Source organism: Callospermophilus lateralis, chromosome 1 (genome assembly GCF_048772815.1).
Source record: "Callospermophilus lateralis isolate mCalLat2 chromosome 1, mCalLat2.hap1, whole genome shotgun sequence".
Lineage (NCBI taxonomy): Eukaryota > Metazoa > Chordata > Mammalia > Rodentia > Sciuridae > Callospermophilus > Callospermophilus lateralis.
Window position 1 is genome coordinate 158,623,067 of NC_135305.1, and position 12,281 is coordinate 158,635,347.

At 50.4% G+C, this 12,281-nt stretch overlaps 1 protein-coding gene across 1 annotated transcript in view; it reads right to left on the reverse strand.

The window, feature by feature from the left end:
* Positions 1-2,862: 2,862 nt before the first annotated feature.
* The window catches only part of Abcb9 (ATP binding cassette subfamily B member 9), a 28,203-nt gene continuing 18,784 nt past the window's right edge, over positions 2,863-12,281 (reverse strand). The window contains exons 8-12 of the mRNA XM_076866591.1: positions 11,571-11,759; positions 10,945-11,118; positions 8,104-8,263; positions 6,706-6,842; positions 2,863-4,022 (exon numbers count right to left, since the gene is read on the reverse strand). Coding sequence (XP_076722706.1) covers positions 3,762-4,022; positions 6,706-6,842; positions 8,104-8,263; positions 10,945-11,118; positions 11,571-11,759 — 921 coding nt within the window. The 3' untranslated portion in view covers positions 2,863-3,761. The remainder of the gene's footprint in view (positions 4,023-6,705; positions 6,843-8,103; positions 8,264-10,944; positions 11,119-11,570; positions 11,760-12,281) is intronic.

Genomic DNA, 12,281 nt, shown 5'->3' on the forward strand with positions numbered 1-12,281 from the left:
CAAAGGCTAAACTTAGATACCAAGTGACTCACCAATTCCACTCCTGATGTATACCCAAGAGAAGTGTAAACACGTCTTCACCAGAATATGACTGTTCACTTCAACCCGGTTCATAATAGACAAAAGGCAGAGCAGCCCAGATGTCCATCAGTGGATGAATGGACAGACAAAATGTAGTCCACTCATACAATGAACTATTATTCAGCCATAAAAAGGAACAAAGTCCTGACACATGTGACAATATGGATGAACACTGAGACCACTATGCTGTCACGTAAGGCCACATATTGTATGTGCTATTTATATGAAATATACAGAATGGGCAAATCTGGAAAGCCGATCGGTGGTTGGCAGGTGATGTAGGGAGAGGAGCATGTGGGGCTCACAGGATGGGGCTTTCTTTCAGAGTAATGAAAATGTCCTGAGCTGGAGAGTGGTAAGGGCCACACAACACTGTGGACACCTTAGGTGTCACGGATGATAAGTCCATACTGTATGCCTTTTACCTCAGTTGAAAAGCAGCACCATCTCGCTAAATGTGATGTGGTGCCCAGATTGAGTCCCAGAACAGAAAAAAGACATTAGCAGAAAAGAAAGTGAAATAGGAAAACAGCCTGGAGTCTCGCTGATGGTGACGTGCGCCCATATTGCTACCTCGATGACCTGAGATACCTGTACAGGGAGCTGGGAGGGCCACACGGGAACTCTGCGATGTCACTGCGATTTTTTTGTCAACCTAAAATCATTCCAAAATAAATAACTTATTCTTTTTTAAAAGCCACGGGGCTGGGGCTGGGGCTCAGTGGCAGAGCACTTGCCTAGCATGCATGAGGCACTGGGTTCGATCCTCAGCACCACGTATAGATAAATTTAAAATAATAAAGGTACATCAACAACCAAAAAAAGAAAAAAAAAAGACATATCTGTTTTCTGAAGAGGGGCTCTGGGAAGTTCTTGGTCTCTGGAAAGCTCTTTTGTTGCCTAGGGCCCATTTCTGGGTCTGGATTTAAGGATTGGGGAGCTGGAGCTGAATGCCTTGCCTGGGGGTGGGAGAACATGCTGGGATCCTCAGCTTGGGAGGGGAGGGATGAGAAGAGAGGTGAGCAGATGGGACAGGGGGAGGGACAGGCGGCGGGGGTGGGGGGGTGGGGGGCTCACAGCAGGTACAAACTCCTCAGCGGAGAAGCTCTAAGGATTTTGGAGAACAGGCACAGCCAGTGTTGAGGTTGCAGACTGGAGGCACACAGACTGAAGACTGCCTAGGGTATGTTCACTGGTCCTTGCTTTTATCAAGACAACTTAAGACAAGACAATTTAAGACAATCTATAAAAAACAGCTGATCTGGGGCTGGGGTTGTGGCTCAGCAGTAGAGAGCTCGTCTCACATGTGCAAGGCCCTGATTTGATCCTCAGCACCACATAAAAATAATAAATAAATAAATGAATGAATAATAAAGTTATTTTTAAAAAAAGCAGCTGATCTCACAATAAGATTGGAATTTCCAACTTCTCTGGAAATATCTGAAGCTGACTGTCAGAACACTTAAGCCCCACCCCCAAAACTAAATTCAGGGCTAAGCATTCCCCTGTGTAGTGGGTTGAGTGGTGACCCCCAAAAGATACCCATGTAAAATCCTTGGGACCCATGAATGTCACCTATTTGGAAAAGAGTCCTTTGCATATGTGATAGTTAAGGATCTCAAGATGGGAGCATCCTGGATTTCCAGGTGGTCCCCCAATCCCACTACAGTGTTCTTTCAGAAAAGCAGAGAGACACGGACACAGACACAGAGGCAACGGCCAGTTGAAGAGGGAAATCGCAGGACAGGGTGAAAGGCAGGCCAGGGGCATGGCCCTGCTGACCCCCTGCTGTTAGACTTCTGCCCTCCAGAACAGCTGAGAGAACATCTTCATTCTAAGCCACCCAGTTAGTGGTAATTTCTTACAGCAACAACAGGACATTAATATTCTGTTCCCAAGGGCCCTGGTCCCACATAGGAGCGCAGAGCAGGAGGTTCATCCTTACAGTGCACCCCTCATTACAGATGAGGACACAGAGGCCCAGAGGGGTGGAGAAACATGGGAGGTCACTTAGAGCAGTCTTGATTCTCCCTGGGATTTGGAGAAGATCATTTTTGTCTCCTCGCACAGGCCCATGGAGACAGACTGATGGGCATGAATGACTGCACTGGAGATCCTGAGGACAGAGGACCACAGATGGGGGCTCTAGGACACTGGGACAGGCCCTGTACCCCCAATGACCTTCTGCAACTGAGCAGGATCTGGTGAGAAACTTGACCAGAGCCGGGTGTGGTGAGGCACACCTGTAATCTCAGCCACTCAGGAGACAGAGACAGGAGGATTCAAGATTGAGGCCAGACTGGGCAATGGGCAACTTAACTGAGCAATTTTTTTCTTTCTTTTTTTTTTTTTTTTTGATACTAGGCATTGAACTCAGGGACACTCAGCCACGGAGCCACATCCCCAGCCCTATTTTTTTTTCTTTAATTTTATTTAGAGACAGGGTCTCACTTAGTTGCTTAGTGCCTCGCTTTTGCTGAAGCTGGCTTTGAACTCTCAATCCTCCTGCCTCAACCTCCTGAGCCACTGGAATTACAGGCGTGTGCCACCTCACTTAGCTGGGCAAGTTTTTGAGGCCCTGTCTCAAAAAAATAAAAAGGACTAGGATATAGCTCAATGGTGGGGCATGCCTGGGTTCAATTTACGGTACCAAAAAAACAAAACAACAACCAAAAAAACCCCAAAACCAAACCCTAACCAGGAAATGGGGCAGATGGCCCAAGGAGAATCAGAGGTCAGGTGTCAGAGGTAGTACACTTTATTGACTGGGTTCTCCCAATATCTCACAACCCTGGACAAAGCTGGTCCCTGGGCTTTGCAACAGTCCCATCCACCAAACAGAAGAGAAAGCATCTTGCAAACAACCAAGGGCCTCCAGACAGCCGAGTGACAGGGTGGGCGTCCAGATGGCTGCCAGTCAGGGGAAGAAGGAGGCAGGGCCAAGGGGGCTAAAGCGCTGGGTGTGGGCTGGGTGAACCCCAGAGGCCCTGCCAGGCCTGGCCAGCCCCTCACTCCCCCATTGAGGTTCGCAGTGGTTCACAGTGAGACTGGCTTTGATTGGTAGGGGGCCGATGGGCAGCTAGATGCCTCCCACTTTCCCGCCCACCCTCCGCCTGACTCACTGAGCTGGGAGGAGGGAGTGACAGTTCCACTCCACCCCTGCGCTCCCCTCTGGGACAGGAAAGCCCCTTTTCTGGAGGGGCAAGGGTGAGCCTAGTTCTTTTCTGGCATCTCCCAGACTATTAGGAAGGGCTCTTCACTCCTGGCTCAGAAGATTCTAGAACACCTTAGTGAATTTTTCTCATCATTACTCCCAATTAGAAAAATGTTTTTGAAATCTAGGAGTTGTGTAGTGCATCAAATCAAGCAGTAAAAAAACCTGGTAAGGTCATGGTTTAAAAAGGCAGCTGCACCTTTGCTAGGAGCATGGGGGAGCAGCAGGGGAGACCAGGCAGAGAGAGCAGAGGGGTGCTCATGGCAGCACAGGCTGGAAGTGCCCTGGGGAGCAGGGTGGAACCAGGGCAAGAGCAGGAAGCGGTGAAAGGTGGGATGTGGCAGGTTGCCCCCCAGTGCCATGGACCTGGGCTCGGAGGGCAGCTGGGAGCTGCTGTGGCCCCACGGGCGTGTCTGCAAGGCAGGTGCCAGAGCCTCTGCCCCACTGGGAGAGGCAGGGGCCGAGGTCAGGCCTTGTGAGTGCCATTGCCCAGTGGCTCCTTGTGACCGGCTGTGTAGTCCGAGGCGGGCTCGAGCCCCAGCATCTGGCGCTGCACCAGCTTGGCGTAGAGGCCGCCCTGGGCCAGCAGCTGCTGGTGCGTGCCCTGCTGCACCACGCGGCCCTTGTCCAGCACCACGATGAGGTGTGCCTTCTCCACGGTGCTCAGGCGGTGCGCGATGATGAGCACCGTGTGTTTCTGCAGGTTGCCATGGATGGCCTGCTGGATCTGCGGGGAGAATGGGAGCTGGCTCATGGGGCTGCTCCACCTGACTGCCGGGCCACCCACCACCAGTCTCCAGGCCACCCCTTACTCTGTGGCACTGAAACTCAGCTTCTCTTTGAAAAACAAGAGCTGGAGCAGAACCTGATAGCTGGATTTTGTTTAGGAGAGACAGAGCTCAAGGTCCGACACAGGGAGGGGGTTTGGTGAGTGGCCATCAGCCCTGATGCTCAGGCCAATGAGGCCAGGCAGAGCCTTGAGTTCCACACTGTGCCTTTTCACCAAATGCACTCCATGGGCAAAGCCTGTGGCTTCCCCCTCCTGTTTGTCTTTCACTACTCCTTCTCACCTACAGGACTCCAGCTTTTCTCTCTGGCCCCTAAATGTTCCCCATGCAGCCTTAAAATGCTGGAGTCAGAGCCAGGCATGGTGGTGGCTTGGGAGGCTGAGGCAGAGGATCACAAGTTCAATGCCAGCCCCAGCAACTTAGCAAGGCCCTGAGCAATTTAGCAAGAACTTGTCTTAGAATAAACAGGGCCAGGGATGTGGCTCAGTAATTAAGCGCCCCTGGATGCAATCTCCAGTACAAAACCAAATATAAAAACCCCAAACAAAAAAACTTTGAGTCAGTTAAACGCCTGCTGTAAACCCTCCAAAAGCTTTTTGTCCCCTTCTAGGATACATCCAACCCCACTAGGGGATTTCTCTAGTAGCGAGACCTTCCCTGTGACACTGTGATGGTGGGTACATGACATTCTACACTTGTCAAAAGTACATCATCAAGAGTGAGCCCTGTCACAGGTTTAGGTGATAAAGCACCCATGCAGCTTCACCAGCTGGAACAATGGGTCACTGCTGCAGGAGGTCAGGAATGGGGGCAGGAGGGGAAAGAGGAGGGTGTGTGGGAACTCTCTGCTTTCTGCTCCATTTTCTTTAAACTTAGCAACTGAAATATGTCAAGTTGGTTAATTTTCATGAAAAGTTCAAACTCCTCGAAAGGCTGGGGGAACCCACCTCCCTGTGATTGTGCCCCTGCCTCTCTCTGTTCGACCCTGGCTTCAGCCACACTTTTTGCTCCACTTTGAACGTGCCAGGTTTGTCCCCTGCTCCAGGCCCTTGTACCTGCTGGCCTAGCCTGCAGGGGTGCCCTCCCAGAACTCCCCATAGATGACTCCTTTTCTTTCTTCTTTTTGTTACTGGGGGTTCAACCCAGAGTTTCTTTACCACTGAGCTACATCTCCAGCCCTTTCATGTTTTATTTTGAACAGGGTCTTGCTGAGTTGCTGAGGCTGGCCTTGAACTTGCAATCCTTTTGTCTCAGCCGTCCCAATCACTAGGATCACGGGCATATGCCATCACACCTGGTTTAGCTGGCTACACCCTGGCGAGAACCACAGAGCTCTCAGCATATAAGCTCCTCCAAACCTCTGTGCCAAACTCTAGTATGGCTTCTAGCAGCACGAAGCGGTATCCCAAGATGACCCAGGCCCCCTTATCAAAGCATCTGCTGGAGAAAGCTCAATGTGGCCAGGGGGACTTATTGTTCAAGTCAACACCTGCCACAGGCCCCAGACTGCCCTTTCCTGGAGTATTTACTAGACAGGGCTTAGAACATGACCCCTTCTCTATTCTTTTGAGAGGTGCCTGTGTCTCCTACAACTCAGGACTCAAAAGGCATTGCCTGGGCTGTCATCATCAGGAAGGACAGGGCCCTTATCTTCCAACCTCTGTGGGAGGCAGGATCCTAATTCAGTCACTGCCACTAGTCACAGGTGGCCTCATTGCATCCACACTGGGCACCCTGCACCATTTTCCACTAGGACCCTAATCACTCCCCCTCCCCTCCCTCATTCTCCCTCTAAAACAGCCTGGGCACCTCTGCACAAATGAGAACAGAGCTCAGTCCTCTGAACTACAAGTAGTTAATGAATAAAATCTGGCTTCAGGGCCTCCACTGGGCCTCCACTCTGACCAGCTGTGTTTGTCTTTGATGATAGGGGCCCCTCCCAACCTGTGTCTCATGACATTTCATTTTCTTTATAGCATAGGCCACAGGTGAAACACCTGCCTGCAACCTTGTTTATTATCTGTTTTCCCTACAAGAATGGAAACACCATGGGGACTGTGGACTTGTTGCGTGGGGCAGAGGTCTTGTTTGGTCAGCAGGCCACTGTAACCCTGGCACTTAGAATAGTGCCTGGTGCTCAGAGGGGGTCTGTAATCATCTCTGGAATGCAGGGATCAATACAGGGCTAGATTGCTAGCTAGCCATCTACAAGCACATTATTGGACCAATTAAAATTATTTTACCAATGAAAATGGGACCAAGAGAGAAAAAGTAACGAGTTCAAGGTCATGTTACCAATTGCAGGTTGTGGGGTTTAGGGTGTTGCTTGCTGGTAGGTCACCTGTGCAAAACCACTAAGAAACAGACTAAACTAGAGGGTGGGGCTTCTGAGCCGGTCTGGTCACTATGTGCTTTTGTTCCTTATCACATAACTCAGGGTGACCGGGCCTGGGCCACCTCTTCTCTGGCTCTCTTCCCTCTGTAAATTCATCAGTTCAGGGAGCCAATGGCCTGGGTAGCCCCTGTGGCATATCTAGGCCCTTCCCTGCGACTGGTGGAGGGGAGACCCAGGCCACCTGGAGCTGCGACTGCTTCAGTGTCCCCTGCCATCCTGCCACTCACCAGGTACTCGCTCTCGGCATCCAGAGCACTGGTGGCTTCATCCAAGATGAGGACGGGAGGGTTCCGCACCAAGGCCCGGGCCATAGCCACCCGCTGCTTCTGGCCACCTGACAGCTGGGCACCCTTCTCCCCCGTCTCTGCATGGTGGAGGCACAGGGGCAAGTGAGTTAGCAGGAGGCGGCTGGGCAGCCCCTGGAAAGAGCAAGAGGCCTGCCTGGGCAGTTTTAAAGGGATGCTGGCTAGAACTGCCAACCAGTGGAAAGGTCACGAACTGGCACTCCCACCCTATTTGTAAGAGGCTGCTACATGCAAGTGGATCCACATTCTCAGCTCTGCCCATTCACCTGGCACAAATCCCATGTGTGATCACACAGTGTGCTGGTGAGGCTCCGCCCTCCCAGAACAAGCACAGGTATTCCCACCCTGTGCTCACAACACCAGGCTGCAACACAACCTGAGTATGTCATCTGCACTGTGCAAAGGCTACCCGTCTTCATCACAGGTGCATGGCCTGGGGCAGCAGCCTGCCTCGGGAAATTTCCCTACCCACCATCATTCCTGCACAGCCCGAGGCATGTGGCATGTGTGACTCACAACACTGCTATAGCAACAAGTAAATCAAAGCAGCTCATCAAATGAAATGTCCATCAGCAGGAGGAGAGTCAGTTACCAACTATCATAAAGGCCTGTGCACTGCGGTGCACACAGTAAAGAAAAGAGGAAGAAGAGGAGGAGGAAGCAGCCCCTCCATCTGCGTGGTGGCTCACCAGCGTGGAGCTAAGTCAACAGAGCTGGGTGCACAATAGAAAGGCCATTATTTTTTTTCTGTAAAAGGGCAGGGGAATAAGAACTCACATTTATATTTACAGGACATATAAGAAACCAATGAAAAGTCCTGCTGGGGGCAGGAGGGGTGGGGGCAGGAACAGGGACACAGCTTTTCCTTATACACCTCCTCATATGTGTTTTTATTTTGAACCCACGGGATACTCCCTGTTCAAGAATCACATTTTAAAATCTATAGGAGGTGCTGAGGGAATATTGACCAAAGGTTACACATTCTAGTTAGGAGGAAGCCACTGTACAATAAATACGGTGTTGTATTTAATAACAGGGTATCACCTAGTTGGAAATTGCTGAGAGTAGCTCTGAATTGTTATTACCCTATCTCAGAATAATAAAAAGGGGTGGGGATATAACTCAGTAGTACAGCACTCCTGGGTTCAGTCCCCAGTACCAAAAAAAAAAAAAAAAGAAGATTCTGTTATGTGAATTTCATCTCAATGAAAGGAAGTTGAAAAAGTAAACAGTAGGTGGCAGAAGGCAGTCCTTAACCAAGAAGACTGCACCCTGAGGACAGACCCACAGGCATAGTGGAGGTGACGCTGGGCTCCATACCTGTGCTATAGCCATCCTGGAGCTCCATGATGAAGCCGTGGGCATTGGCCTTCTGTGCGGCCTCCACCACCATCTCAAAGGGCACCGTGGGTAAGCCATAGGAGATGTTGTCTGTGATGGAACGGGCAAACAGCACGGGTTCCTGGCTCACCAGAGAGATCTGTGCAGGAGCAAGGGGATTGTCAGAGAAGCCAGGAATGTGTCCATCCAGCTGTCACCAGCAGCCTCACCAGCCAGGGCCTGGCTGATACCCAGGGTCTCAGGTTTGAAACCTAATCAGGCTGTGCTCAGCTGCCTCTCCTTGCCCCTTGCCTTCTTGCCCCCCCACCCCCATTCTCTCGTCCTGCTGGTGCACAAGCCCTCATCCTCCCCCTCACAAAGGGGGCTAGCTAAGCACGCTGCTCTGGGCTAAGGCAAGTTCCCTGACCACTGAGAGGAAGTTCACTGACTGTCTCTGTCCTGGGGAAAACCAGAGTGTGGGAGAAAGTGTAGAATGCAGCTCTATGAATGCAGCTGCCCATCAGGAAGCAAGAGGCCACAGTAGGCCTCCAGGCCACAAAGGCCTCCCTGGCAGTTGTCCCCTCCCTTCTGAGGAAACAGTTCAAAGGAGTCATTGTCCTGTGATGCCAGTTAGGAATCTGGCCTACAAAAATAATAGTATGAAAAATATCATCTCAATACTGTAAAGAGAATGAATGCATGAATGGAAATAACCTAGCTGTCCATAAGCTGGGGATTGGTTAAATAATTACAGTACATCCACACAGCCAAATTGCAGCATGTGTGTGTGTGTGTGTGTGTAGTTAAAAAAACGCTATGTACGTGTACAATGTACATATGCCTCCATATGTTGGTATATTTCCTTAAAATATATGGAAATATATTTTATGGAAGCAAATTGGTAAGCGACTACAAAATACCAGTTCAGGTTACTTCCTAGACAGGGAAGGTGGAGGGGAACTCTCCTGGCTTAGTTATAAAATTCACTAAAACTGTGGGGCTACAGTTATATAAGTGGCATTTTACTGTTTTGTTTATGGGAATTAAATTTTTGAATTTAAATTATGAAGAAGGTATTCACAGAAGATGAAAACCAATGGCAATAAATACATGAAAAAGGGCTTCCTGGTGCTGGGGATGTGGCTCAAGCGGTAGCGTGCTAGCCTGGCATGCATGCGGCCCGGGTTCGATCCTCAGCACCACGTACAAACAAAGATGTTGTGTCTGCCGATAATTAAAAAATAAATATTAAAATTCTCTCTCTCTTTCTCTCTCTCTCTCTTTAAAAAAAAAAAAGGGCTTCATATCTGTAGTTGCTGGGAAGTTGCAGAAGACCCCTCAAAGCTGCCCCTATACATGCAACTTCTAGCAAAATACAGGACTTATGACATGAAGTGCCTGAGAACCCAAGAGTGCTCACTGCTCACTGCTCTTCCCAGAGGCCTCTTCCAGAGGCTAGTGGTCAGCAATCTGGAGGGCCGCATGCTGGGCCATCTGCCAGCCATCTGTCTCTGGTTAATATGTTTGATGCGGGGAGAGTTCCCAGTCCATGGCCTCTGCCACCATCTAGAGCTTGGCCAGTAGTTCTGGAATTTCTGTGACAGCCCTCGGGTTTTCAAATGACTTAGTGTGCATTGGTGATGTCACCCCCTAATAGTTGGTGTTCCTTATAGGACATACGATCTGAACCCATTCAGGCCTCCCTGCTCAGCACAAGGCTGGGTGTTGAGGCTCCTTCTGAGGTTACCAAGGACTGCGTGGTCAGGAGCAGTTTCTTTGGAGTCCTGGAGATGACCCAAATGTGGAACAGCTGGAATTCTCAGCTGCTGCTAGCGGAAGGTTGAATTGATTATAAGCACCCTGGGAAACTGTCCTGGCAGAATTTGTTGAGGCTGGGGATCAGCATCTACTCCAACCAGGCTTTTCTGCTCTGAGGTCATTCTTCAGGAGAACCTAGCCACATGCCCCAAGAGACAGGAACAAAGTTGTCCACATCCCTCAATAGTATCCTTGGTAATGGTTAAAAAATAAAAAAGAAAACCACCCAAAGACCCATCAAGAGCACAAGGCATAAATAGGTTGTGACATGTTAGCAGAACAGATTATCATCTGGCAATGAAGATGGATGGACCCCAACCCCAACCTCAGCCTGGACAGCTAAATGATGCTGAGCCGAAAGACAGGCAATGCCAAGGAAAGGCTCATCCTTCTGCGTCCTCAGGGATGGGTTCCAGGATCCCCTCAGGTAACAAATTCTACAGATGCTCAAGTCCCTAATAATGGCACTATTTGTATATAACATACCCACATCCTCCTGTAGATGTCCAATCACCTTAGATGACTTGTAATACCTAACAAGGCTGTGTAAGGGCTATGGAAATGGTTGTTACGCTGTATTGTTTATGAAACAAGGACAAGAGAAAAGTCTGTACACGTTCAGTGCAGATAATTTAAAAAATATATCTCCCATCCATAGTTGGTTGAATCTGCAGACGCAGAACCCTGGATACAGAGAGCCACACACAGAACTCTGTCTAGATGAAGTTCAGATCAGATCATCTCTGGGTACACACAGATGGTAAAACTAAGGAAAAGTCAGAAAATGGTGATCATAAAAGTCAGGTGGGACATACTCTTGAGGGGAAAAGAAAGGGTACATGGGGTTTCTGGAGTGCCAGAACCTTCTATGTCATGACCTCATGATGGTGCATTGGTGACAGTTCTGTGAACTGCACCTTCTCTGCCTCTGTGTCACAGCTTGCGTGAGAGATTAGCCAAGCTCAGAGGAAGGCCAGAGGGCAACGAGGGCAGCGAGGGCTGTGAGGGCCTGGCCACACTCACCACACGGTGCAGGTACTTGTGGTCATAGGCACCGATGGGCTTGCCGTCCAGTAGCACTCGGCCCCCCTGCAGGGGGTAGAAGTTCTCCAGGATGTTGACACAGGAGCTCTTCCCACTGCCAGAGGGCCCCACCAGGGCCGTCACCTTGCCTGGGGACAGGCTGAAGGAGACATTCTGCAAGGAACACAGGCACAGCGTGGGGTCACAGGTCCAGGTTCTGGGGCTGGACACTGTCTCAGACACAGGTGGGTGCCCTTCCCAGCCGCCCCCGCTCTTCCGCTGCGGCTGGGCATTGTTGATCCCTGGGTGTTCTCCTTTCTAAAACGCTTGATTAGGCAGCACTTTCATATTTGCTGTGTCCTCTGCCTGGAATATTTCACTGCAGCAAGCCACCTGGCTGGGTGTGGCTCCTTGGTCAGGTCCAGCTCAAAATGCCACCTCCTCTGAGAAGCCTCTTTGACTATTTCACCAATCTCACGCTGCTCCCCCCCCACCACACCCTGATTTCTTTCCTTCCCAGAGCTTATTATCTGGAGTCCATCTGTTAAGGACACGCCTTGCCCAGCTGGAGCCCAGACTCCTGAAGAGGGTAGGGTGACGCTGGCAGCCTCCTGTCTGCCTCTCACCTGTAGGACCTGGGTGTGGGGCCGTGTGCGGTAGGTGAAGGTCACATTCTCAAAGTCCACACGGCCCTCCAGGTGGTCGGGGGCCAAGTCGCCATCGTGCACCATGGTCGGCTGCCGGTCAATGAACTCGAACACCTTCTCAGCTGCCCCCACGCCCTGCATCAGGCCACTGTAGACAGAGCCCACAGACTGCAGGGAAGAGACATGTTCATGTCCCCAATATCCGCTCCTGGGACCCTCTGTGGTACCAGAGATATGAGGGTGTGCAGGGAGCAAGGACAGAGCTGCAGAGAGCCACACATAGGGAGACACAGGGGCTGCTGCCAGGATACCTGCTAGCACAGTGGACACTGACAATAACAAAAGACAAGGTGGCCAGGAGCATGTGTGCCTCAAGGTTATTGCTACCAATTCTCACCCCACCCAGGAGAAGAAGAGGAGACAGAAATGCAGAGAAATGAACCTGTAAGAATGTGCCAAGGCAGTGATCCCACCTTGGCTGGTCAGCTGCCACCACATATTTTAATTTCAATTTTTAAAATGGGTCTTGAGGGGCTGGCATTGTGGCTCAGTGGTAGTGCGCTCGCTTAGCAAGTGTGAGGCCCTGGGTTTGATCCTCAGCACCACATAAAACAAATAAAGGTATTATGACCACTACAACTAAAAAATAAATACAAAATAAAAATGGGTCTTGATGTATATCATAAGCAG